Below are 25,176 nucleotides of genomic sequence, written 5' to 3'. Positions count from 1 at the left end.
CAGGAAACCTGCGGGTCCGCCAAGACGCCAAGAGGCCAGACCGTCTCCACAGGACAATTAACGACAATGCCGTTCTTGGGGTTACAGCTTTGGTTGGACACCCCCTGCATACTCGTGTCTGCTGTACCTCCGCACGCAGCAGCTCAGAGCCACTTGTAGGTTTGCATGTATTCAAGTAACATTTAAAAATTCAAGCCAGCACTGGAATCTGCGGGACTTTCTTCCTTCAAGTGGGGTATGCGCCTCGCTCCCTCACTGCCAAGGCTTCTGGAAGGTTGGCTTGAACACAGGGGGAAGTCCCCAGGGGGTCAGCAGCTCCCAGATGCAAGGCAGGGCAGCCACTTTGTCCTCAGGGGGGTCGGTGAAGGCCCCGAACATCCCAAGATGCTCCAAGGTGGCCAACCCACACCTCCAGGGCCCATCTCTGCTCACACCCTCCCACCACACTAGGCAGACAAGGGGTTCCCCCCCCCGAGACAAGGCCCTGCCGCTGCCCCAAACCAAACCTCAAAGCCACCCATGGCAGTGGTGAGGGGCTGTGAGACCCTGACCTATCCCAAGTCACTGAAGAGGAGACAGCACCCTAAAGGCACTCTTATGGCAGAGAAACTGGAGAGCCCACTGCCCGGCTCCTGAACTCCCTCGCAGCTCACACAGCTGCCCTCAGGCTCAGCCCACGGCTATCCCGGTCTGGGCCACCACAATTTGGGGCAGGTGCTTGTCTGAGGCCTAGGCTCCCCATCTGTGAGATGAGACACCCCTCCACCTTGCAGAGTGGTGTGGGGCCTGCGGTCACCCCACACTGCCTGCGTGCAGCTGGCCCTGGCAAGCCCCTTACTGCTCTCACAGTCCTGTGGGTTGTGGGTGAGGGGTCTGCCCCGCAGGACTGCCACAAGGGAAGGCGGCCGGCACCCGATCCCCGGCCTGGCATGCGGCCAACCCTGGTGAACACGGCAAGACTGTGGGTGCACGACGGATGGACGGAGCTGGGGTGTTCCAAGAGGCCTGAACTCCCGCCTGGGCACCTTTCTCGCGACACCAGGCCCATCGTGTGGATCTGTGCTCTGGGATTTCCTCTCGGTGGCAATGTCTTTTAAGGCAGGATAGGATGTGCTCAGTCACGCGTCCTGCGGCAGTGATGAACCCCTTGCAGGGCCCCGCAGGGGAATAACGGGCTCAGCCTTTCCCAGAGCTGGGACTGGAGGCCCCTCCGCCCCCACACCCCAAGTGGCTGGGTCCCAACAATGACTGTGGAGAGATGAGCTCCTGGTGGCCTGGACAGTTGCCCGGCATGCTGGGTGGGGGTCTGGGGAGGAGAGGCGAGGGCACTGGGCCTTTACAGAGCTTGATGGGGGGCAGGGGGGCTCAGCGGGAGAGAAAAAAAGAAAAGAACATTCATGGCTAGTCTACACTTCACGGGTAACCCAGGGTAACCCAGACCCAGCTCCAGAGGCCTCCCAGCTGCCGCCGGCTGCCATCACCCAGCTACGTGGGTCTGGCGGCAACACTGGAGCTCAGGGGCTGGTCCTGGAGCTCCTGCTGGTCTTAAGCTTCCGACACAGCAATCAGCCCTACCGCCCGTGTCCGTCCCAAGCTTGGTGCCAGGGTGCAGACCGGAAGAGACCCGGGGCCTGGCTCCCCAGACACCCACAGGCGTGAGGCACGGCTGGGGCTCCAACCCCGCTCCAACCCTTCCTAGCTGTTCATCTGATGCCAACGACGTAGCCTCTGTCTCAGCTGCCCCCTTTGCAACAGTAGGACCTAGGACAACTCACTCTGAGGAGTCAACGAGATCACGACTAGTGCACTTGCTGTAGACACAGGCACCCACCAAGAGCTCAAGGCTGGGGGCCGAGACAGGATGTCACCTGGGGTGATGCTGAGGGGCTGCAGAGGGCAGACGACCTCTGGTTGCTGGCTCCTGGAGTCGGAGTCTCGTAGGCTGGACAGAGGGGCACTCCAGACACGGGGGCAGGAAGGTCCCCGAGCCAACAGGGACAGGGAGGTAAACGTGGGAATCCAGAACCCATGCTCTGGCCCCGGCACCGGGCTGGGGGATTCCCAGCTGGCAGCCAGGCTCAGTGGAAAGCACCACGGTCCACTACGGGCGCCCACGGCAGGTGGAAAGGGAGGCAGCCGGCATGGACACCTCTGCTCTTCCCGTCCTCCCTCCTTGCAGACGGTGCTCGGCCTGGGCTCCTTGTGCGCCTCGTTCGGGTGCCACGGCTCAGCTCCCCCAACTCCCCAACACTGCTGCTGTCCCAGCCCCCCTCCCACCCCCTCTATCTGCCGCCCCCAACTCAGGGCCATCCCTCCAGCCCGGGGCCTGCAGCACTGCGGGGGGGGGGGGGGCGGCCAGCAGCCACACCGAAGGGCCACCTGCCTGCCGCTGCAGCCCCATTTCCTGGGGAGCCACGGGAGGGCCAGGCACACCCGGAGGCATCAGCTTCCTGCCCGGTGCCGGGTCACGGGCCCCTCCCCAGAGAGCCCCGTTTACGACCCGGCCTTTGAAGAGATCTGGAGAACTCCAAGCCGTCCCGGACCGGCAAAGCTGGAGGGAAGCAGGGCTGTGCAGAGCGTGGGAATAGCCCCGGTCAACCTGTGGGACGGAGCCACGGGAGCGCCGGTTTCCCAGGCAGAAGGGGGACTGCAGGGAGGCGGCTGCTTGGCTGCGGGGGCTGCTTGGCTGCGGGGGCCTGCGAGAAGGAAATGGCTGGGATACAGGCAACGGCTGAAGGACCCTCTGCCTCTGCTGCAGGTGGTGCTGGTGCAGGAGCTGGGGAAACCTGCACTGGGGACGCTCACACACTCACGCGCAGGCGTGGCTCTGGGACACTGGGGCCCAGGCATGGCTTTCCCCGGGGATGCGGGAACGGCTCCATCTTGTGTCCCTTTGCACCTGCTTCCTCCTCCCTGAGATGGGGCTGACAACTGCACCCCCACCATGGACTGGGCCCGGCTGGAGGGCCAAGGCCCCGGCAGCACTCAGACGGGCACACCCCCTTGCCTCCTGTGGGTGATGGACCCTTCCAGAAGGAGGGGCTGGCCAGGGACGCGGAGTGGCCCCCACCGCCCAAAGCCATTACTGCCACCATCCTTCTGCATCACCACCTTATAAAAACCCACTCTGAACCCTCTCCTCACTTGACCTATAGGAGCACTAGGGGTCATACAATTTTCACTCCTGTATTCGAGATGGCAATGCTGAGCTCAGGGGAGTGACATAAGAGGGTCAAGCAGCCAGTGAGAGCCAGAATCAAAGAGTGATGCATGCTTCGCCTCCCCGCCCCTGGAATGGGGGGAAATTCCTGGAAAAGTACAGGGCTCATGAGGTCCGCCGGCCTGCCCCCACCCCTCCCACGTGGGGTTGAACTGCTGTCCAGGGTCATGGGGAGGGGCGAGCACCAGCGAAGGAGCCCTCAGGCCCCACAGATGACCACCGCTGAGTGCAAGAAGAGGCCATGAGCAGGTGCCACTATTCTCTTAAAGCTTACGCCCCAGGGGACCAACAACTTGGGCTACACAGATTTTTCTCCCAAAGAGGGAGAGAGCAAATTAAAACAAAACAGGGTAACCTCAGAAGGGGACAAAGCCCCCTCCTATCTAGATTGGCCTTTAGGAGCCTGAACATCCTGGACAGCCTCACAGGCGGCCCAGCCGATCAGATCATCGGGCCAGAGCTCCTGCTTGCCTGGAGGGGCAGTCCCAGCAGCCACGTCAGCGAGGAAATCAGGTTTTCGGCCCAGGCTGGCTCCTGAGGGGGCTTCTGTGACCTGAAGGGCCTGGCCTGAGGGCCGGTTTCTCAGAGCTGGGGCTGGTCACCAGCCCTCCCGGGTGGGAAGGCTAGCTCCATGGCCTCTTCTTGTGCTGCAAACAGAGCCTGGGATCTCTCACCCCATGCCCCAGCTTCTCAGAGTCCCTGGGACCCATGCCTCCCTCCCTCCCACCCACCCTGGCATCCCCAGAACTCAGTCCTAATGGCTGAGGACCTGCTGCCCCTGCCCCAGGTGTGAGGGGCCCAGGAGGAGGGCTAAGGGTGGGGACACACAGCCTGGCTTCCCCAGGACCTGACCAAGGAGGATGGGACCAGAACACAAACCCTTCCCTGGGTGTCTACAGATCTACCATCCCTTTTTCCAGCCCCTACTCCTGAGCTCCCTGCTGGGCCGGCTCAGAACACCCTGATCCAACCGCAGTTCTGGTGCTGTTCCTGCCCCAGAGCGGCTGCAGGAGAGACCCCACCCCACCCTCCTAAGAGGCGCATCTAGATAAGCCGGTCTTTCCCTCCAGCTGACTCTGCACCTGCCCTCAGGCCTTGGGCAAGTCCCTCCTGTGTCTCCCCAACCCTCCATCACCCCAAAGAGCACCTGATAGTGTCCCTTAACTGCCTGCATCCACTGTCACCTTTCCCTTCTGGGTAAGGACCTCACATCATAACGGCCCCAAGAACAAAGAGCAGGAGCAGTAACTTGGGCAGTCCTCTCTCTGCCACAGTCCCTGCCCGGCCCGGGGGCCCTCCGTTCACCAGGATGCCCGCTCTGAGGAAGGCCCGCTCACCACCTGGCGGGACGGAAGCAGCACCCCGCTGCCTCCACAGGGTGCCTGCCCCACGGCTCCAGCACCCCCCTTGCCCCTTGAGCTCTCCCGTCCACCGTCCGTTTCTCATGGGACCCTGGAAGCACACTGGACTCACCTGGTCCGGGGTGTGGCGTGGGCTTTAGCACTTGTCATAAAGAAGTCTGGCCTTTGCCCTCAGCTTCTGGGAGATGATCGGTCCTATCCGATACACTGTCCTTATTTAGGGCGGGGGTGGGCACATCCGTATGACTTAGGGTAGGGGCTTTGGGTCACGCTGTACCAGCTGACCTGGACTTGGAGAGGAACCCCGTGGGTCATCCACCGAGCCTACGTGATGGGGCCCCGAGAGAAACTCTGGCCCCCAGAGCTTGTGTGAGCATCCCCCGTGGGCAACATTCTGTGCGTCCGGTCACTCACTGACGGAGGCACAGTAACACTGTCTGGACTGCACGGGCAGAGGGCTCTGCCCCAGTCATCTGTACTTGGCTGATCTTAACCTGTATCCCTTCCTATAATAGACCATGACCGTGACCACAGCAGCCTGCAGTGCATTCTGTGAGTCCCTCCAGTGAATGCTCGCATCTGAGAGTAATTTGGGGAAGCCCAAACTTGCCGCTGCGTCAGACATTAGGATGCTCTTGTGCGCAGACTGCTCCTAGACTTGGCTGGCAGGCCTAACCTCCACGTAGTGTTGTCAGAACACCCCCAGTGATTCTGCTTGGCAGCTGTGTCTGGGACACACTGCACCAATCAGGTGGTTGTTCCCATTTGGCAGAGGGCTTACACACGCTGCTCAAGGTCAACTGCAAGTAAGGGGCAGAGCTAGGCTTTAGCTTCAGATCTGGAAAAGGCTCCCAGAGCACCCAGCCACCTGCTGCCCCATCCAACCCTCCCTGGAGGACACGGTGACCCTGACCCTGAGTGGGAACAGGCCCCAGGCTGCTGGGGACTCACCTGGCTGGGCACTGCTGGTGCTCCTCACGAGGGCAGGTGCTTCCAGGTGCTGACAAAGGCAGTGGGGATGAGCGAGTAGGGCACGGTGGTGATGCAGTTCCACGTGTCCGAAGTGGGGTCATAGCAGTCCAGGGTCTTACACCTCTGGGTCCCGAAGTAGCCCCCCACCACATAGAGCTTGTTGCCCGAGGCCAGGGCGTGGCAGGACATGCGTTTGGCGGTCATGTCCCCGATCCGCGTCCACTGGTTGGTCTCACAGTCGAAGCGGTAGGCTGAGGCAGCCGTGAACTCCGTGTCACCTCCCATGATGAAGATCTGGCTGCCCAGCACGGCAGCTGCCGTGTACCGCCAAGGCTGGGGGCACTCAGCCTTGATGGTCCACCGGTTCTCCGAGGGGTCGTAGCACTGGACCTTGGACACCATGTCTCGGTGGATGCTGGTCCCTCCGAAAACAAAGAGCTTCAGCTTGGCGCTCACCACTGCGGCATTGCTGACGCCGTCCCTCAACGGGGCCACCATTGTCCACTTGTTAGCCCCGGGGTCGTACTTCTCCACCTGCTTCAGGGAGACAGAAGGGGAGGCAGGGAAGACGCCCGCCAGGGACGTGTGTCCCCCGACCACATAGAGACAGTTCTCCAGCTCCGCTGAGCCGTGACCGAAGCGAGCGATCAGCATGGGCGCCGCCTTGGACCACTCCTCGTGGACGGTGTCATACACCCACACGTCCTTAGAGACCCCATTCTCGGAGCCCCGGCCCCCGGTCACGTAGACCTTGCAGCCGATGGCTGAGGCGCTGAACTCCTTCCGGGGGCTGGGCAGGTCCGCCTTGGGGATGATCTCCTTGGCCTTGTGGTCCACCTGGTAGATCTTGTCACACATGAAGGTCTGGCCCCCCAGGATCAGCAGCGTGTGGCCCGCCTTGCGCGGCCGGGCGCAGGGGCTGGTGACCACCCCGTCGTTCTGCAGGATCTTGGTCTTGCAACGGAGCGCCTCGTCTATGATAAGCCTGGTGCGCTCGTCAGCCATGAGGAGGGCCTCGCCGGAGACCGCCTCCTTCAGGCAGTCCGCCGGCAGCAGGGCCAGCCGCACGCTCCGGAGGAGCTCGGGCAGGTGCGCCTTCCTCTGCTCCAGGTCATGCTTCACCCACTGGAGGATGGCCTCGAAGACCACGCGCTCGTCCTCCGTCTCCAGCTCGTCGCTGGATATGAGGTCCAGCAGGGTGTCCTTGGACAGGCTGTTGAAGTCCTCGCTCTGCCGCACGGTCTCGAAGTGCACGAGGCACATGCGCCAGGAGAACTCGTACAGCCGGCGGCACTGGTGCGCGTCCGACAGCAGCATCATGCCCAGGCAGTTGGACGGGAAGAGATTCTTCTCCAGGAACTCGGCGGCGGCATCGCGCACGTCGTGGAACTGCAGCATGTCGCCGGCCTCCAGCAGCGACTCGGCGTTCTCCTCGTTGATGACGATGCGGGACGAGTAGGCGAAGTCCAGCAGCAGCTCCAGCACCTCGGGATGCAGGTTGTCCTGGAAGTTGACCGTGTCGTCCCGGCTCTCCCGCAGGCCGTGGCTGAACATGGCCTCGAAGTAGCGGCTGGACGCGGCCAGCACAGCGCGGTGGCAGGGGAAGGCACGGTCGCCGGCCCACAGCGTGACGTCCGTGAACATGCGGTGCTTGCGCAGCGTGTTGAGGTGCGCCAGCACACAGTCGGGGTGGGAGGCTTTGTGGAAGAGGCTGATGTTCATGGACCCCGTGCTGCTCCGTGACTTCCGGCTCTCATGGACGCTGACCGACATGCTGAGCCGACCTGTGGGGGGCGGGGCAAGGCCACAGGTGAGAGGGGCCAGGCCCTGGCTCCCGGCTAGGGCGGCCCTGCGCAGCTCCCCCTTCAGCCCCGCCCCTCCCCTTGGCCACGTGGTCAGGGACGGTGTCGGGGGCAGTGGCTGGTGTTTTACCTCTGCCCTTCAGAAACTGATTTTTTTTTTAAATTTCAGACCAGCTTTGGAACCAAACGTCTTTGGCCTGGAAATAGCCCCCTCGGGGTGAGTTTGAGCTGCAGCTGCCTCCCATGGTCAAGGGAACACCTATATGGTGGCCTCCGGCCACTAAGTAGACTTCAGGTCAGAGCAAGGCTAAGTAGCATGTGCCCTGGGGCCACATCCCATTCTCAAAGATGTCCTCTGGGGATACGGCTCAGGTGGCCTGATTCTACAGCTGGGGAAGCTCAGAGAAGCAAAGTGGCTGCCTCAAAGTGCTGGAGCCAGGATTCCCACATGGGCTCTCCAGTTATAAGCCCAATTTCTATTCTCCATGGGCCCAACGAGACTGATTCTTTCAGGGTTTTCTGTGGCAGGCTGGATACACAATGAGCCCAAGGAGCCACAGAACCCAAGCAGAGCCTTACACCCTCCCCGCACTCCCAGTGGAACCTGTCCTGAGCTGGGCTCCAAGCAGCACTGGCCAAAGTCCCTCATCTCCCTTGCCCTTGGAAAATTCCCAAGAGCTGCCGCTACAGCCCAAGGGCTCAGGATAGACATGTTCTCCAAATCCAGGGTCTTTCGAGGCTTCCTGACCCAGTGGGGATGAGCAAGGGTTTGGAGGCAAAGCTGGCTGATCAGTGAGTGGCTCACCTACAAGACACCTGCTTGATTCTGAGTTCCCCAACAAGAGAGCCACAAGAAGAGCCGGGTACAGACTACTAAAGCAGTCCAGATTTGCCTCGGCCGAAGCAACTGGAAAACCCACAACCAAAGGAGCCTCCTTGGTCCCTACAGGCGACTCCAGGATCTTGGGCCACAGAGAGAACCTTACCTGCCTCCCCGCTATGCCCTTCAATGCCAGGCCAGGACTCGGGGCTCAGAGGGCTGCTCTGCATTAGCATCCTGACCCCCCAAAGCCTGTGCTAAATTCATCCTGCTGGGATTGAGCACCCCCTCAAAAAACCCCAAACCTCTTCTTCCTTTTTAATTTTCAAAAGTATATAACTCCCGCAACCCCCACTCCAAGTCAATTTTCTGCTTAAGTAATAATCTGGTAAAGGAAGGAAGTGATTTCATGCTTCAGTGACATTGTAAATTAGCGTCCAAGTGCTCTGCTGTCTCTCTCACTCACTCCTCCCCTGGCAAAGAACCAGAGAAACCGCAAACTGACGTGATCTGAGCTGCCTGGGCAAGGCCCCCGCTCCCGGGCCCGCGCAGAAAAGACACAGGAGCTGAGGCTGGCCCTGCTGCTCCTGGCCCCCAAGTTCCAGGTGGGTGACCCACTAGGGACGCGGTTATGCACACATGCCACTGTAGGCCACCAGGCTCACGGATATGAGGTTAGCCCACAGGGGTGCGAGGTGCAGCCGGCACGAGGGTAAGAGAGTTGGGCCCAGGTCCAGGCTGGACTGGGTGGTCCCCGTTCAACCACCATCCTGGGCACCTCTCCCCCGAACCCCCATTTTCTCTTCTGTGAAACAAAATCCCTGTCCTGCTGGGACCTCAGAGTTACTCAGTTGTTGGCAGTTACTTACAAAGCATGACCTCTGAGCCTGGCCCTGGGACCGGGAGGCCCAGAGGTCGAGAAGCTCCAATGGCCTAGCCCACCAGAGGCTTTCCTGGCAGCTCCGTACTCGGCCCAGATCCGAATTCCAGACACTGCAACACGTTTCCCCAAATCTTGCTCACAGACACTTTCCCAAATGTGGCCATTCATCGAGTGACTCCATCCATCCCGTCCCCACTGTGCCTGGGCTGAAGAGGAGCTATGGCCTTTGACCTGTGCACCAAGCTGGGGGCGATGGCTCCAAGGACTCCGATTCAGGGAACCGGGTGGAGACTCCCTATGGAGAGGGCTAAGGGCAGGACAAAGCAGGACTCAAAGAATAAGAAAGCGTCAAAAAGCAGGGCAAACCCAAGCGGAGCAGCCGAGTCTGCCCTGAGAATGAGGTCAAGTGGTGACCTCTCCAAGGCCAATGCTGAGTGAGCAGCCCAGGGCTCCAGAGCTCCAGAGCTGGCTGATGTCTTGCTCAGCACGAAGATGCCTGCCCACTGACGCAAATCCCCTGCACAGGCAAAGAGCCAGGCATGGGCGCACACACCCAAGCAGGTTCCCAGCCCCGAGAGCCGCCTGTCTGGGCATCTCCGTGCCGAGGGCAGAGGCACCTGCCTGGCTGTTTCCCCAGATTGTCCCCCCTCCTTTTGGGCAGTGCCTGTTCTGAGCCAGTCTGCCGGTGACAGCAACCACCAGGCATGCACTGACTTGCCCTGGACCCTGGGGCGAGGTGATCCCGTCCCAGAAGCATCATGACTCCAGGAGGTGGAGGGTCTCGTTACCCCAGTTTATAGATGAGGATGCTGAGGCCCAGACACAGGAAGGGAATCACAAGAGCTGCAAGTCTCCGGCGGGCCCACAGGTCCCTAGGGCTGTGCTTCAGCTCCGGGCTGGCCGGCACGGGAGGACAGGCCTCAGAGCTGGGGGCGGGGGGCGGGGGCGGGGCGGGTGCTATATGCCCTGTGGCAGGTTCCTCGCCTCAACCACAAAACATCTGGAAGCCGGTCGCCTCCACCATAACATGTCCAGGACAGTGCTCAGCATTTCCTCCAAACCTGCTGCCCCCAGCCCAGGAAAACGGGCAATGGCACCAACATGCTCCTTCTTATCTGGGCCCAATCTCTAGGCTCCCCCCATCTCTCCCCAGCAGCAACACCCAGCCCTCACAAGTCCTGTGGCTCTGCCTCCTAAGTGAGTCCTGAGTCTGACCCTTCTCCCTGCCTCCACCCCTCCCCTGGACTACTGGAATGCACCCCCCACCCGGGTCTGCTTCTCCCTTGGTGATCCAGGCTCCCTCCCGACACCAGAGGGCTCCAAAAGTATCACCTGGATCCCATGACCCCCAGTCACCACCCACCAGGGGCTATCCCAGCACCCTCAGTGAAATTCCAAGTTATCACCGTGACCGCCAGGCCCCGCATGAGTTGACCCTTCCTCACTGGCTGCCTTCTGTCCTCATGCCCTGCCACTTCCCAGGCTGCTTGGCCCCTCAGGCCACACTGGACTTCTTACTGGGCCGCAGGATCTTTTCACACGCTGCTCCTTGGGCTGGAAGGCTCCCCTGCCTGTCACTTTTTTTTTTTCTGCATGGCTCACTCTGTCACCTCCTCAGAGGGTGACCTGACCGCCTTGTGGAGGTCAGCTCCTCCCCACCCCTCACCCACTTCTGCCCTCATCGCAGCACCCGCCGCTACGTAACATGCGTTTGTCTCCTGTCTCCGCAACCTGCTGGAGGTGGGGACCACGTGTGGGGCTGAGGTGACCCCAACATGCAGTGGGACCTGGCAGAGAGCAGCCGCTCGATTTGACTGAATGAACCCACTGGTCCCTGCCTTGGCTCATGACGCAGACTGGAGACATGTACAGTGCACAAAACTCACTCCACTTGACGCCTCATGGAGCGCTCGTTCAGCTTGTTCAGCCCAGACGCAGAGAAGCTGGAGGCTGGGATGGTGAAGGCTGTGCCTCTCCCCTTCCTTTGTGTCTGACCGGGGTTTCTGTCACCGGCCACCTAGAGTCCCACCAGGACAAGTGCTAACTAACATCAGTTCCCTGGATCGGTGACCAGGGGCTGTGTTCCTTGCTCGTGGGTCTCCACTGTGTGGGTCCCTCTGTCCTTTCCACCCACAGGGAGGCCACCCCAGACACCGAGCATGGGTTTTAGGAGATGGTTTTCTGTGTTCACTAGCAGTTACAGGAGCAGCCCTATGCGGGGCAGGGGGTACAGAGAGTGCGGGACACAGGCTCCTGTCCAGTGGCAGGAGGGGCCGACGTTCAAGAGTGTGCGTTCAAGGGCCGTCACCTCGGCTCCCTGCCTTGGGGGCCGTGATAAATCAGATGCTCTCATGCTGTGTGTATCACAGAACTATTTTGATTACCTAAGCGTCATCCTGGGCTTTGATGGATTTAAGGCACATGAAGTAACAGCCATGCTCCAGACTAGCAATTTATCATCCTGCTAAGAGGTATGGATCCACCTCCGCTCCCCACACTGCAATCCTCACCTGCACAGAAGCAGTTAAAATGCACCAAATAACAATGTGCCCAGCTCATTTCTCCCATCATCCTTGGAGAATTAACTAAAGTAGCCAAGGTGGTTAGACCTCCCGAAGAAACTCGCCACGCTCTCCAAAGATCCCAGCCCCAGAAAGCTAAAGGTCTCTGTTCTCAGAGAAAAAATGCACCACAGACGATCAAAGCTACTGTCAGGAGGCGCCTGGGTGGCTCAGTCAGTTAAGTGTCCGGCTTCTGATTTTGGCTCAGGTCATGATCTCAGGGTCGTGGGATGGAGCTCTGTGTAGGACTCTGTGCTCAGCACGGGGTCTGCTGGAGATTCTCTCTCCCTCTGCCTCTCCCCACATGCTCTCTCTCAAATATATAAATAAATCTTAAAAACAAAACAAAAACAACCTGCTGTTGGTACCCCTGCCCAGAAGGCCTGACTGCGTCTGGCTACAGCACTAACCCCCTCCCCGCCTCCCTCCCCCAGCCAGGAGTCTGCACGCTCCTCAGAATGAGGATGTCAACGCTAGTGATCTTCACTGGAGGCCAGAGGGAGTGGGAAAGCCCAGGGCCCTGCTGCTGGGCTGCAGGTAATGTGGCTCCGACTCATTCATCAACCATAAGCTTCCTGAGCAATTCCCATGTGCCACGTACTGGGCGTGGGAGGAGGTGATGGACAGACAGCTTCCTGCCCCCATGGGGCTGCAGCTCTGGGGTCAGTGGTGTGTGTGTGTGTTGGGGGGGCAGCCCAGCAATGAGGAAACAGGTCAGCGAGTGAGGGAAACAGGAGTGGGCCACGGGGGCCAAGACGGTGGGGTCACTTAGGCCCCTGTGAAGAGGGGACATGTGAGTTGAAGCTCCACTGATGAGCCGGAGCCAGGGCGTGATGACAGGAAAAGGAAGGTTCGAGGTATAGGAATTGCAAACACAAAGGTTGGGCAGAAACAAGGCTGGCCCCCATTCAGGGAAGAGAAAGGCCAGGGGCACAGGCAGGGGCACAGTCATGTGGAGCTGGAGGGGGACCAAAGATGCCCACGAGCTGTGACACAGCTCCCACCGACAGGCGGGGTTCATGTTACCTCCCTCTGCGTCTGAGTGGGTTCTGTGGCTGCACTGCCACTGACCAAACGGAGCCAAAGAGACCCTGGGCCCAGCGAGGCTTCCACTCCCTGTCTCTCACAGTGCTCACTCAAGGGGAAGCCAGACGACGTGAGCGGCCCGCCTATGCCCTGTCCATCTGGCCATCTGAACGCCGGTGCCGGACACGTGAGTGAGGAATTCACCTCGCACAGCCCAGCAAGTCCGAACTGGGGTGCCAGACGCAGGACCCCAGTGACTGCAAAGGTCACACATCACCCAATCTCAAAACCCGAGACAAATCCTGACTGAACACCTGCTGGGTCCCAGATGATGCCAAAGGCCCAAAACAAGATGGCAAGGTCTTAGCTCTTGGGCCGCACCACACATGCACCACACAAAGGCTAACGTGCGAGCAGGATGGGAGAGGGCCGGGGTGGGGAGAGGCAGCAAGTACTCTGCAGACGCTTCTCTGGTGGGATCCGGCCCCAGCTGTACTGACAACTGTGACAAAGCGGAGGAGGGATCAAAGTCCGTCCAGGCCACTGGTTAGACCATGCAGCCGTCACTGTGTGCCTTTGGGAAAGTTAATTCGACTCTCTGGGTGTTTTTTTTTTTCAACCACAGAGTGAGAACAAGTGAGAGACAAACGAGACAGTAAATGATGCGCACTTCGAGTGGCCTGGTCACGCTCTCTCCGTGGGCCGTTTCAGTATCATCGCTCCCTTACCACTGTCACCAAAGAACAGAGGAGACACCCCTGCCCCTTACTCCAGCCCTACTGTTTTTCTGCTTTTGTTTTAAGTAAGCTCTATGCCCAACGTGAGACTTGGACTCACGACCCCGAGATCAAGAGTCGCACACTCCACCTACAGAGCCAGCCGAGTGCCCCTGCCCTCTGCTTTAAGGCAATTTTCACTGTCTACTCTATTCATTTATAAGTTGTTTGATTTATTTAATGATTATGCCATATTTTTGCGATCAGAAAAAACACCAAAGGTGTGTGTCATCTGGGTGTCTCCAGGAACTGTAAAAACGAAGGAGTTAAATGCTATTAAACACTGCATATGCGCTGGGATGTGTGATGCAACACGCTTCCCAGGCCAGGATCTCAGGGTGGCCACGTGACGCGGCAGCTCGAGTGCCTGCCCTGCCCCACCCCCACGTCTGGGGACTCAAGCACCTCAGGGAGCCCGCAGGGCGCAGGGCTATCCGTTCTTCCATCTTTCAAGTGGAAAGCAAACTGAGCACCTTACAAAGCACACAGATCTAATTGTTAATTGAAAGCAAAATCACTATGACCACGGTAACTGAATCAGAGGCAAAGATCATTCTAGATACAAGTGCATCATCAGACAAAGGGTCCTTTCCCCTAAATGCCTCCGCCTTTCAAGAGCCCTTTCTTTAAAAAAATAAAACTTTATACACATTCAAAAACTTGTACATATCCTGTTTTTATTAAAACGCAAAAGACTAGAACTATTTGTATTTTTTGCTGTCTCTATTTTGATTTTGTTTTCCGTCTCTATTGTGAAAGATCTCAAACCTGCAGTAAAGTCACAAGAATTGTGTAACACACACCTTCTGCTCAATGTGGTTAGTCGGCTGGATGCAGCTTTGCCCCACCCCAGGCCACAGCCTCACGCCCACCCCACCCCCACATCCGTCCTACAGGGGAATGGCTTGGCTTCAAGGACAGTTCTAGAATGGAGCATGGCCCAGGGAAGGGGTGAGGGTGTTGCTTCATACAGCGCTGGGTTAAAAATGAAGTTCCTCTTTAGGCAGTACCAACATGACCCTGCATCCGATGGCTCCCCATGAAAGGGAGACAGCAGGTCAGCCTGCCCCTGAGCTCATCTCCCCACAGGGCAGAATCCCAGCCACTTTGATCTCTGGCAGACCACACTATGAGACAAACTGGTTCTCTCGTCTGTGGTTCTGAGATCATGATCACCAGCGCCACTGTACCCTCTCAAACGTGCCCGGCTTCCCCCCTACAGTGTGTCCCCTGGTGGGTAGTGAGTCCTCAGGCTTCCCTACACATGGCCCCCTTGTCCACCTGCAGCCAAAGTCTGGGAGGGGAAGGGAGGTCCTGGTAGACCAAGAGGGGTAGGCAAAGGCTTCAGTGCCTTCTCCACGTGTTACAGCCTTTTTACTTAATGCCCCCAAATGTTAAGCACACTTGAGGAAGGCCAGCCTCTTTGGCTTCCATGACTGATAGCCAAGTTCCAGGCTGTTGCAGCCTCTGCTGGCCAGGAAGCCAGGGGACTATTATTACTAGTTGACAGATGCATTTGAGATGGATGCCAACTCCACTGGTGTGGAAACACTGCCTGGGGAAGGGCTCGGGGGTTGTGCTGTGCTGGCTTACCCAGGGCCAACGCTCTGCCTTCCCAGAGGAGGCACAGGACAGGCGGTAAGGGGTCAAGGCTGTGCAACCCTGCTGAGAGATGAAGCAACACTTGTTGCAAAGCCTCAGCAGGGAATTCTGGCCAGGAGGGCCAGGCCAGATGCATGGCTACCGTGTGCTGGGCATCTCACACAGAAGGTGCGAGCCCCACAACCAAGCCTGACATGATAGGGACCATCGCTTTGGTGGTGGGCTAGGTTACGCCACAACAACAAATACCTGCAAATGGCAGCAGCTTCGGAGGACGGAGGTTTCTCTCTTGCTTATACGACATGCATCGTGGTTCGGTGGTGGTGGGGAGGGGAGTGTGGGAGTGTTCTTGTCATCACTGTCAGCCCCAAGGACAGAGCAGCACCATGCCATCAGTCGGTAATGCCAATGGGAAGAGGGAGAGCGCTCTGGAACGTGAGCACTGACAACCCCATGCTTGGCCTGGAAGACATGCAGCACTTCTGCTCCCATCTCATTGGCCAAAACCAGGCCCATGGCTTCGCTCACCCACAAGTACCAGAAGTACAGTCCCACCATACGCCCCACTAGTTCTGTCATCTGGACGTAAGAACAGGAGCTCCGGGATTCAGGGCAGGAACAGTACTACGAGTACTGAACTGTAGTCCTTGAGTACTTGCTATGTAGTAGGCACTGTTCCACGTGCTTTCTGTGCTAACTCATCCACCTCCCCGCAGCCTTGGGTACAACCACCACCTGCACCTTCCCTGCTGGACACTGGGCGATGAGCTCCCACCACTGTACTCTGTGCACCCAGCGTCACAAGGCTGCTGGGGTGCAGATCCCTGTCACTCTTTCCCATGCACCAAAGAACAGAAGAGATCCAGGGGCCACAGCCCGGGGTTCCAGCCACTGGGCCCTCTCGTCCCTGTCTACCCCTTGTCAACCAGCTTCTGTGCGCCTGGGGCAGTGCCATCGTGAGGAGAATGAAGCCTCCGTGCCCCAAGATATCCAATGTGGGTAACGAGCTAACTTTTCCCCCGTGTGCTGCAAAGGGTCCGCGTGAGAAAACAGCCTCTAGGGTCCTTTTGTGGGTCCTGTTCAGGTGAGGACACCCAGCTGAGCAAGGCTGCCTCAGGGAAAGGATCCAATAGTCTCCCATGCCTTGCCCAGCTGCTCCAAGACAATGTAAGGATTTTGCCAGCTCCGCACCGGCAAAGGTCCGTGTTTTAGGAGAAGCCATCGTGCTCAGGAGAGAAGCAGACCCTCAGGAGGGACCGTCTGGGCGACATGGGCAGCCCACAGCAGCTACCGCCCCGGGGCAGTCGGCACCCGGTTCTCTGCCCAGAGCCCTGTCTTCCCACAGCGTGAGCTCCACGGACCAAGTGAGACAGGCCAAGAGGCACACCCAGGAGCTCAGTCATTTTTACTGAAAAGACAATGTAAGAGTGAAACACAAGATACAAAAGATGTAATCCCCCGGAATTATAACCCTGAACACTGGTGTTTTCCTGAGGGTTTTCCTGAGGGTGGGGGACAGGGAGGTTGTGGCTGAGGACACTGCCCTAAGGGGCAAAAACTGGTTCTTGGGGGATGAAAATCTTGTGTTGTTGTTGTTGTTTTAAGATTTTATTTGAGAGTGAGAGAGAGAGAGAACGAGCAGGGGGAGGGGCAGAGGAAGAAGCAGACTCCCACTGAGCAGGGAGGCCGATGTGAGGCTTGACCTCAGGACCCCAGGGTCATGACCTGAGCCGAGGTCAGACACTCAACCGACTGAGCCACCCAGGCGCCCCTCTTGTTCTTTTTATATACAAAGCACAAATATACACACAGTACGCTGACTTACAGTACATATGGTATTAACGTTTATGGGAGGGGGTAAGCACAATTGGGGAAAAATGTCTAAAAAGGTTTCGGGGGGAGGCGATAAGGTTAAGAAACACCGGGAACTATTTTCACTTTGGCTTATTTTCCCCTTTTATCCCCAAACAGTTTACATTGTTGCAGTTATGGAATCCTATTTTACACTGTTTTTACCTTTTTACATAGTTTCCAAATTCCTATCCTTCACTCACTATTGAGCAAAGGTTAATGAAGTGCCTGCTCCCTACAGGCACTGGGATCGACAGCCTTCTGGCTCCCTCATCAAATAGCCCAGGGTCTCTGTGGTTGCCAAATGTAACTTTCAATGTCTGTGAAATATACAACGACCGACTAGGTCATTCATCCAGTTTTAAAAATTTTTACCCAAAGAATAACATTTTTGCTTATGTTGAGTTACTGTATTCTCTAGGGATAAAATCTATGGAGAAGAATCACAGATGTTTGATGTCCTATTGTCCTAAAAGTTCTGTTTACCATGCTTAAACTGCCCCTGCAACAAAGCGCCTTCTTACAGCTAAGTGGGGTAGTGGTGTAGACAGCACCAAATTCATCAGGGACGGACAGAGAGAAGTTACCACATCCTGCTCCCACTCAGCTCAGTGGGGGCCGCCTGGACCGTCTCTGGCCCCCAAAGCTGGGAGTCTGCAAGCCCAGCTGTTGCTCCAGCTGGGAGCAGGGCCAATGAAATGGACACCACTGCTCTAATGAGACAAGGGACAGAGAACTCTGCACTCAGGCTCACCCATCTGTTGAAATAACTTGTTTCCTTTCACTTATGCAGAATGAGACAGAGAGAAACAAAGAGGGGCAGAGAGAACAGTCCCCTCCAAAGCAAACATTGCATCATGGTCTTGGGTTCCTCCCGCTTCAGAAGGACTGGCCTGGCCCTTGGCAAACAGAGGGGGGCTGGGGACCTGGAGGGAGGCGGTCTCTTTTCCTGTCTGGTCCCTTAAAAGATCGGCAGAGCCCCGCAGATGGAGCCATTAAAAGCACTCTGGCCTAGATATCACTTTCAATGAGCCACCTGGAGCAACAGTCTTGGAGGAAAATGAATATGCAGAATAGAACGGGGCGGGGGGGCAACAAAACACCAAGAGTAAAAGCACTGGCCATTTCCTCATAGTGGATCTTCCTCCCCGTTCATTTTTCTCCAGGCTGTCAGCGTGAGTGCTGAACTGGAATCAGAATGCTCCTCAATTCCTAAAGCCCAAGATATAAGCTGTCTTTTCTCTTCCCATTGAGGGCCGAGAGCAGGGGAGTGTAGCTGGAGAGCAATTCAGAGTATCTTTCAAAATGACAAATGCAGGTGCCCTCTGCCCCAGGATTTCCACACCTGGGAACCTTGCCCTCAGTCCCATTTGCACATGAGCTTTTGGCTGCAAAAGGCTGGAAAACAACCTTAATGTTCATAATTAAGAGTCCTAGTCAAATAAACCTTGGTTCATTCATAGAGTGCGATGTGATGCACCCAAATATATATATATAAAGCAGGTGGCTTTCCATGCTACCGTGAGAAATGCTGTGAATCGGAGGCTGTCTTTTACGTCTGCTAGAAACCGGACTACCTAATGCACACACCCGTGGGTATGTGCACAGACTTCCTCTGGGAGGCTGTGTTGAAACTGGTTGATAGCAGTGCCACTGGCGAGAACAGGGGAGACCCCCACCCCTGTGAACTGAATTCTGTGCCAGATACAGTATCACTTTTTCCAAAACCCTGCATGAACCTTTGTGCCAGGTGCTTTTAAATGCATTCTCTCACTTAATCCTTCAGACACCTCTTCAAGGTCCCAATTGTACAGATGGGCCAACTGAGGCTCAGAGAAGATTAAGAAACTATGTGCACACATCTTCAGTATTCAAAGCTGTTTTGCTCCCAAGTCCCTGCTCAAATAGCACAAGGTGGGTTATTTATGAAGATAAAGAACCTTCCTGGCCACAAATACTGTGTGCAGCTGAACAGGAGATGGTATTTTAAATGAAAACCCTTGATTTCTCAAGCACCCCCCGTTCCACTTAGCAAACCTGCATCTTCCCTCCTGGGCATCAGGAAAGGAGGAAGCGTGCGCAGGTATGTCTCCCTGCCAGGCTTAGTACTGCCAGGAAGGGTGCCTGCTACAGAGGACAGCGGATGACCTGGGGACAGACCAGACCTGTGATACGGGCTTTCTGTGAGGCACCTGCCTTCCCCCTTGCCTGGAGAACAGCCACCATCAGTCTGGGACCTCCCCTCTTGCTGCTACTGCCTTGTCTGTGATGCGAGGCCTGTGCTGGTATTCAACTGCTCGGTGCCCTTGTTTCCACATCTGTCAAATGGGCGTGCAAATCACCACACCCACCTCACCTGACTGCTGAGGGACTAAAGGGGGAATTAATGTAGACAGCTAGGCTCAGGTTCCCGGTTCCCAGGTGCTCTGGGCAGCACCATGCACTCAAAATGTTTGTTGTAAAATGTTTTCATTGAAGAATGTGAAGAAAATCCAGCCTCACAGGGATGAGCTGTCGGAAAAGGAAGGAAACTGTAAGAGCCTTTTCAGATAATTTAGGGTATTCTTTGATACCTCACGGAGACCTGACAAGCAGGAGCCTCTTAAAGATTAACTGCAGTGTGGAACCTGAGCCTGAATCTGTGAACTTTTGTACACTGTGACATTCCGATCAGTCCTGGTCTATCTCGCACTCTGAATAGAGTTTTCACCCATGCATGCTTTGGTAACACCATGCAATGGTCATTTGGAAAACATCAGCTCACTAAGCCATGCACTTGGAGATATTAGTGAAAAAGGCAAATAACACCTTGGTATTCTCATGAAAACAGTTTTGACCTTGGGGACCCCTAAAAGAAACTCAGGGATCCTCCTAACCACACTTTGAGAACACCGGGTTAGCAGAACAACTCCCTTACCCTCCACATTAGACACGTTTTTGTCAAGAACTCAGAGGAAAACTTCTGTGGAAAGCACGGGGTGGGTGACGGCAGGATCACCTGCCCCTGCGGGTCTAGGTCCCCTCCCCAGCTTGCAGTCACGGTGAGCCATCATGGAGGTGTGGTCACAGGGGCCAGCACCTTCTACCCTGTGGCTGGCTGGCCTCCCCACCTTCCCCGGTGCCTCCCTTCTTCTGGCCTGCCCTGCTCCTCCCCTCATTACTCGCCACTTTCTTCTTCCCACAGGACCCCCTCATTCTCCCCCAAAATAACAGATCTAGGTACTTTGTACTGGGCAGGGCCTCAGAGAGCAAACTACAGGGGCCATGCACGGACTGCTGCCTTTGGGCTTTGCAGCTGATAATTCTCGGTCTCTTGAAATTACATATGTGTGTATATTTATAGCCAAATACATGGGTGCCCAGAAAATGCGATTCATTCACATATACATTTTTAGCACATTGCTTGGCCACCAAGTTCCATTAAATCTTCCTTCCTCTGGGTTCCTTGTGTCACCAGTCCTATGCTGGAGACAAGGTGAGGCCTTCTCCACTGCATCATGCTGGACTGTGAGGGGCCCCTGTCCCCAGTGTGTCCCCCTGCCAACGATCTGAGGCCAAATGCTTTGCTCCTGACCACCAGTCTCTCCTGCTCAGAAAGCCTTCAATGAGGCCTGGATGTGCCTTATTCAGTCTGTCCCCGGCTCATGGCCCAGGCCAGCCCCTCCCCCACTGCCAAGTGTGCAGACACAGCCTGGCCTTTCCAGCTCTCCCTTCTCCCCTTTCTGCCCTCAAGTCTCAACTCCTCCGTGAGACCTTCACCTCACCATCACACCCCTTCTGGACTTGGCAGCTGGTGTGCAGAGGGCTCTGCACACACAAGATACTCAAAAATTACCCAGATAAGGAATCTGAGCACCTACTATGTGCAAGGCTCTGTGCTATGTACCGGAGATATGGCAGTGAGTAAATGCACATTTTTGTGTTGTTTCCTGAAGTTAGTGTTCTGATACCCGTTGATGCTTTGCTATAGCATTCTGGTGTTTCTTGTCTGGCACTCTATTCCTTCAGATCATTGTATATCGTGCCCTTATTTTAATTTCCAACTCCTAGAGGACAGTAATCTGTGTCACTTTTGTTGCCTAGAGTATATGCAAAGCTAGTAAATACGGCCGAAGGGGAATGGATTAACCACAATATCCAAGGGAATAAGAATCAGAAAGATCCAGACATGTGTCAAACCCACGTGAGAGGTTCCTGCCGTCTGCTGTATTAACTTGCAATATGACTGACATGTTTCCTATTTAAGTATTTCAAGTGCTAGATGGGAAAGAGCAACCCTCAACCCTGTCCTGGACGGTGTTCCATAAATCGCAGGAATCAAACTGGAGATGCCAACTAACGAGGCAGCTAGGCTCTAAGCCCCTCGTTCCAAATCCCAGTACTGCTGTTTGTACCTGTACGACTGGCCCCACATACGTCCATTCCCTGAGCCTCAGTCTTCTCATCTGGAAAAGGGGGGCGAAAATAACTGTCCTGACGTCAAAGGACTACCATGGGAATGAAAGGAGAGAACCCAGGTAAAGAGCTTAGCACAACGGGGCACACAAAATTCACTCCATTCATGAGAGCTGCTGTTCTTCATACTGTTGGTGCAGCCCCTGGGGGCATGAGCCCCGTGGTGCAAACATGCAGAGAGCTGGTCCCCTGAGCTCCACCCTGGCCTTACTCCCGTGACCCACGTGGCAAAGGAATCTGCAGATATAAGTAATGATGTTGCAGACTCCTCAGGTGACCTAGAAACAGAGGTTATCTGGGTGGGCCTGACCTAATCACAAGAACTCTTTACAGCAGTTTTCTCCAGCGGATCACAGAAGTGGATGCCAGAGATTTCCAGCAGGAGAGGATCTGATATCCCCACTTCGGGTCTGGAGATGGAGGGGGCCATGTGGCACAAAATGTGGCAGCTTCTAGGAGCCGAGATCAGCATCCAGATGACAGCCAGAGAGGACAGGGGGACTTGAGTCCTACAACCATCAGGAACTCGACTGTGCCAACAACCTGAATGGCCAGGAAGCCAACTCTCCCCCAGGGCCTCAGGGTAAGAACTCAGTCAATACCTTGACCTTGGACTTCTGGTCCAAGACCCTAAGCAGAGAACCCAGTCCGGCCAGCTCATGCTTCTGCCCTACAGCACTATGAGCTAATCAATAGGTACGACCTAAGTCACTAAGTTTGTGGTGATTGGTTACGCAGCAACAGTATCTAATATAAGCCCTGCTTGGCCTCAAACCATAATGCATATAGAGGAAAAACATACCAGGTGCTTGTCCAAAGGGTCTGGGGACCATCTGAGCCATGTCTACTCCTAGCACTTAGCAGTGCACGTATCATATAGAAGGTTCTCAATAATTTCACTGAAAATAATGTCAACTTCCAGGGCACTCAGGAATGGAATGGATTAGCTGGTTAGCTTCAGTTCCATGACCAGCCAGTTATAAGGTGTTCAGGTGCAATTATCTGGGGCAAAACCCAGCACAGGCCTCTTTTTGGCCTAGAGGAGAACTCCAGACACTGCAAGTGGTCAGAGGAAGCCACTCAGCAACCAGGGGAGGTAGGCGTCCACGTGCAAAGTGTCTTGCTTTACACACCACCCGACCGTGCCGTGGCCCCTGCCTCAGCCTGCGGCAGCCTCCCAGGGCTTGGCTGGCCAACCAAACCCTGACATTTTACTTGTAATTTTACCTTCCAGTAAAAAGTCCTAGTTGGAGTGGTAAAAATAGCAGCGGCAACTTCTTGCAGCACAGATACACCAGTCTGTCTCAGGGCCTGAAAGGAAACCTGGTGATCTGGTCTCACGTTAGCTCCAGGAAACGCCTGCGAGCTGGGCTCAGGCTGACAGCAGGTGGCACCCAGCGAGAGCAGCCCACTCGTGCCGCTGCCCCTGGTGCACCACCCTCAAATCGGCTCCCAAGATGCTCCCCTCACTCCCTTCATGAAAATCCCAACCTTCAGCATCAGGGGATGTCTAAGAAATGTACAAACTTGCCAGCAGCCAGGCTCCCCACCCGCCTCCCCTCCTGCTCACTAGCTGCAGAAGTACAGAAGAGGGGAGGCCCTCTACCAAGGCCCTTTGGGGGTCCCACGGTCCCCTTGTGCATCTGCTCTTTATTACCCTCTCCCATGTCTGTCTACCTCCCTCTCTGTGGCCTCCTGTCCCCTGCAGCTGTCCTAACCAGGTAGGGTACTGGGGGGATAGTAGAAGTCTCCACCAGTGCTTACGTTTGAGTCATCCCCAGGGCAGCAGGGCTCAGGCCACCCTGGATGCCGCCCCTCGAGCAGAGGGGGTGAGGTATTAGAGCCCACTTGGGGAATGACAGGAGAGCGGTCATTGGCTGAAGTGTCCCCAGGTACCGGAATCCCGGCAGTCATGAATTCCTCCAGGGGCCCAGGACATAGGGCTGCCAGCCTCCTGGGTCCCCCAACATAGGGCCTGATGCCACCCAGGAACCACATGGGAGTGGTGTTCCCTGGCCCCAGACTCATCCTTTCCTTTTCTACCAATCTCCAGAGCTTCCCCATCCTTCTGTCTCCAAATCAAGTACAAGGGCCCTTTTGTCGATCTTGTGCTTGTTTTAAAGCCTCCTGTTATAAGAAAACAGACAAGGACCCCCAAAGTAATAAACATGGGAATCCATAAAGTTCTAAGAGCTCTAGCCTTTGGTCTAACCAGCAGCTAAATAGGGGGATCAGCCTGTGGTGACCAATGCCCCTCTCAGAGCCTTTTTATGGATGGGGTAGAGATCTTTCTCTACCCTCCTGGCTCATTCCTTCATTCCTGCAGGTGAGACAGGGAGGAACGCACCTACTCGGCTAGCCCTATGACTTCTCTCTCAGGCCAGGTGAGGGATGCCAGGCAGACGTCCCACCTAACGCCACCCCAGCCCCTCCCCTAGACACAATGGCCATTCAGAAATACTCGGGTTCGCTCACATGTTCTGAGCTTCAAATATCGGGCTCTCACTAGTAAAACCCATGATGTTTGCAGAACTTTTCAGCAACAAATGAACTTTCAGGAATGTTTTCCCATGCGCCACAAGCAATGCACAGCAGCCTGGCAGGGGGCAGGGCAGGGATTAAAAGGGCCTCATTTTACAGATGAAGCTTCGCTGGAGGTCAGGAGACCAGTTAGAGACAGAGCCAGCAACTGCTAAATCTCGATATTCTGGAAAAAAAACAAAGACGGATGAAAACAAAAAGAGGAAGCCTGGATAAACTGGATCACTTTTTTTGTTTGTTTGTTTGCTTGTTTTAAAGGAATAATGAGATCTTTACCCCCCTCCCCCCCATCACATGAGCTAAGAGTGACAACGTGGAAAATATCAAGTATTATCATTATGGGTGAGGGTGTGGGCAAATGAGCTCCCAGACACCATCGGTGGGTGAGTGAGCTGCCTGTCTTTGGGAAAGGCATTCAGCTTTGACAACGAACATTTAAAAATCAGAAAGATGCACGATCCAGCACATACACGACTTCCTGGATTGCATGAAGCGGGAGGGATCAGATAGGACCTAACGGTCTCCCCCAGAGAGGCTGAGATGAAAGCCGGTGACCGGGCCACACGGGAGTGTCGTGCAGCTCTAGGATGGGCAGGAGCGCCACCATGCACTGGGCCACAGAAGCTATGGACAGAAACCCAGAAAAAGGGCGGCCAGAAGGGTATGCACCACACCGCCGACAGATACCAAGGACGAGGGGGACTTCCAGGCCATGTTGCATTTTCTCTCACATTGTCCGTTGTCCGTTTATAAAGAGAATCTGCTGATGTGTTGTCAAAGTTAAAGGAAACAATTAAACAACTTAAAGGAACGTGTTTTCCTTGGCCTCCCTAGGAACCAGAAGATTACAGTGGGTGACGGCTGCCACTATCTCTGGCTAGATCCCCCTCCGTGGCCCATGCTGTTCCACACTGTCCACTCGCTTGCCCCCTGCCCTGCATGCCCTTCCTCAGATCTTCCCACGGGAGCCCCAGTCCAGTCTTGCAGGTCTCGGCTCAAAGGTCACCAAGCCCAGAGAGGCCTTCTTTAGGCCCCCTAGTCCCCCACCTTGACCTTTTCCTTCTCATCCACTAATGGCAGGTGTATTTATTTTGTCTATCTGGCCCCCGTGGAGTAGGGACTCCAGGAGGGTGGGGACCTTGCCTCATTTTCTGCTGCATCCCAGAGCCTGGTAGAGAACAGATGGCAAAAAAATATTCATTGGGCCCATTTGGAATGGAGATGCTAGAAACGGTCTACTTCCTCACCTCTCCAATGGGGAAACTGAGGCAGACTCTTGCCATGCCACTCACTCTTTAGCGGTGTG

The 25,176-nt window shown here is 56.0% G+C and overlaps 1 protein-coding gene across 1 annotated transcript in view; it reads right to left on the bottom strand.

The window, feature by feature from the left end:
* The window catches only part of KLHL25 (kelch like family member 25), a 33,280-nt gene that overhangs the window by 3,031 nt on the left and 5,073 nt on the right, over positions 1 to 25,176 (bottom strand). The window contains exon 2 of the mRNA XM_025893268.2: positions 5,533 to 7,337. Within this exon, the coding sequence (XP_025749053.1) occupies positions 5,557 to 7,326 (1,770 nt within the window). The 5' untranslated portion in view covers positions 7,327 to 7,337 and the 3' untranslated portion in view covers positions 5,533 to 5,556. The remainder of the gene's footprint in view (positions 1 to 5,532; positions 7,338 to 25,176) is intronic.

The sequence above is a fragment of the Callorhinus ursinus genome, unplaced genomic scaffold (assembly GCF_003265705.2).
Source record: "Callorhinus ursinus isolate GAN/ISIS: 27379988/994484 unplaced genomic scaffold, GSC_fseal_2.0 scaffold45, whole genome shotgun sequence".
NCBI classification, from domain to species: domain Eukaryota; kingdom Metazoa; phylum Chordata; class Mammalia; order Carnivora; family Otariidae; genus Callorhinus; species Callorhinus ursinus.
Note: the sequence above shows the minus strand (reverse complement) of the source record. Positions and strands in the feature narration are given on the sequence as shown.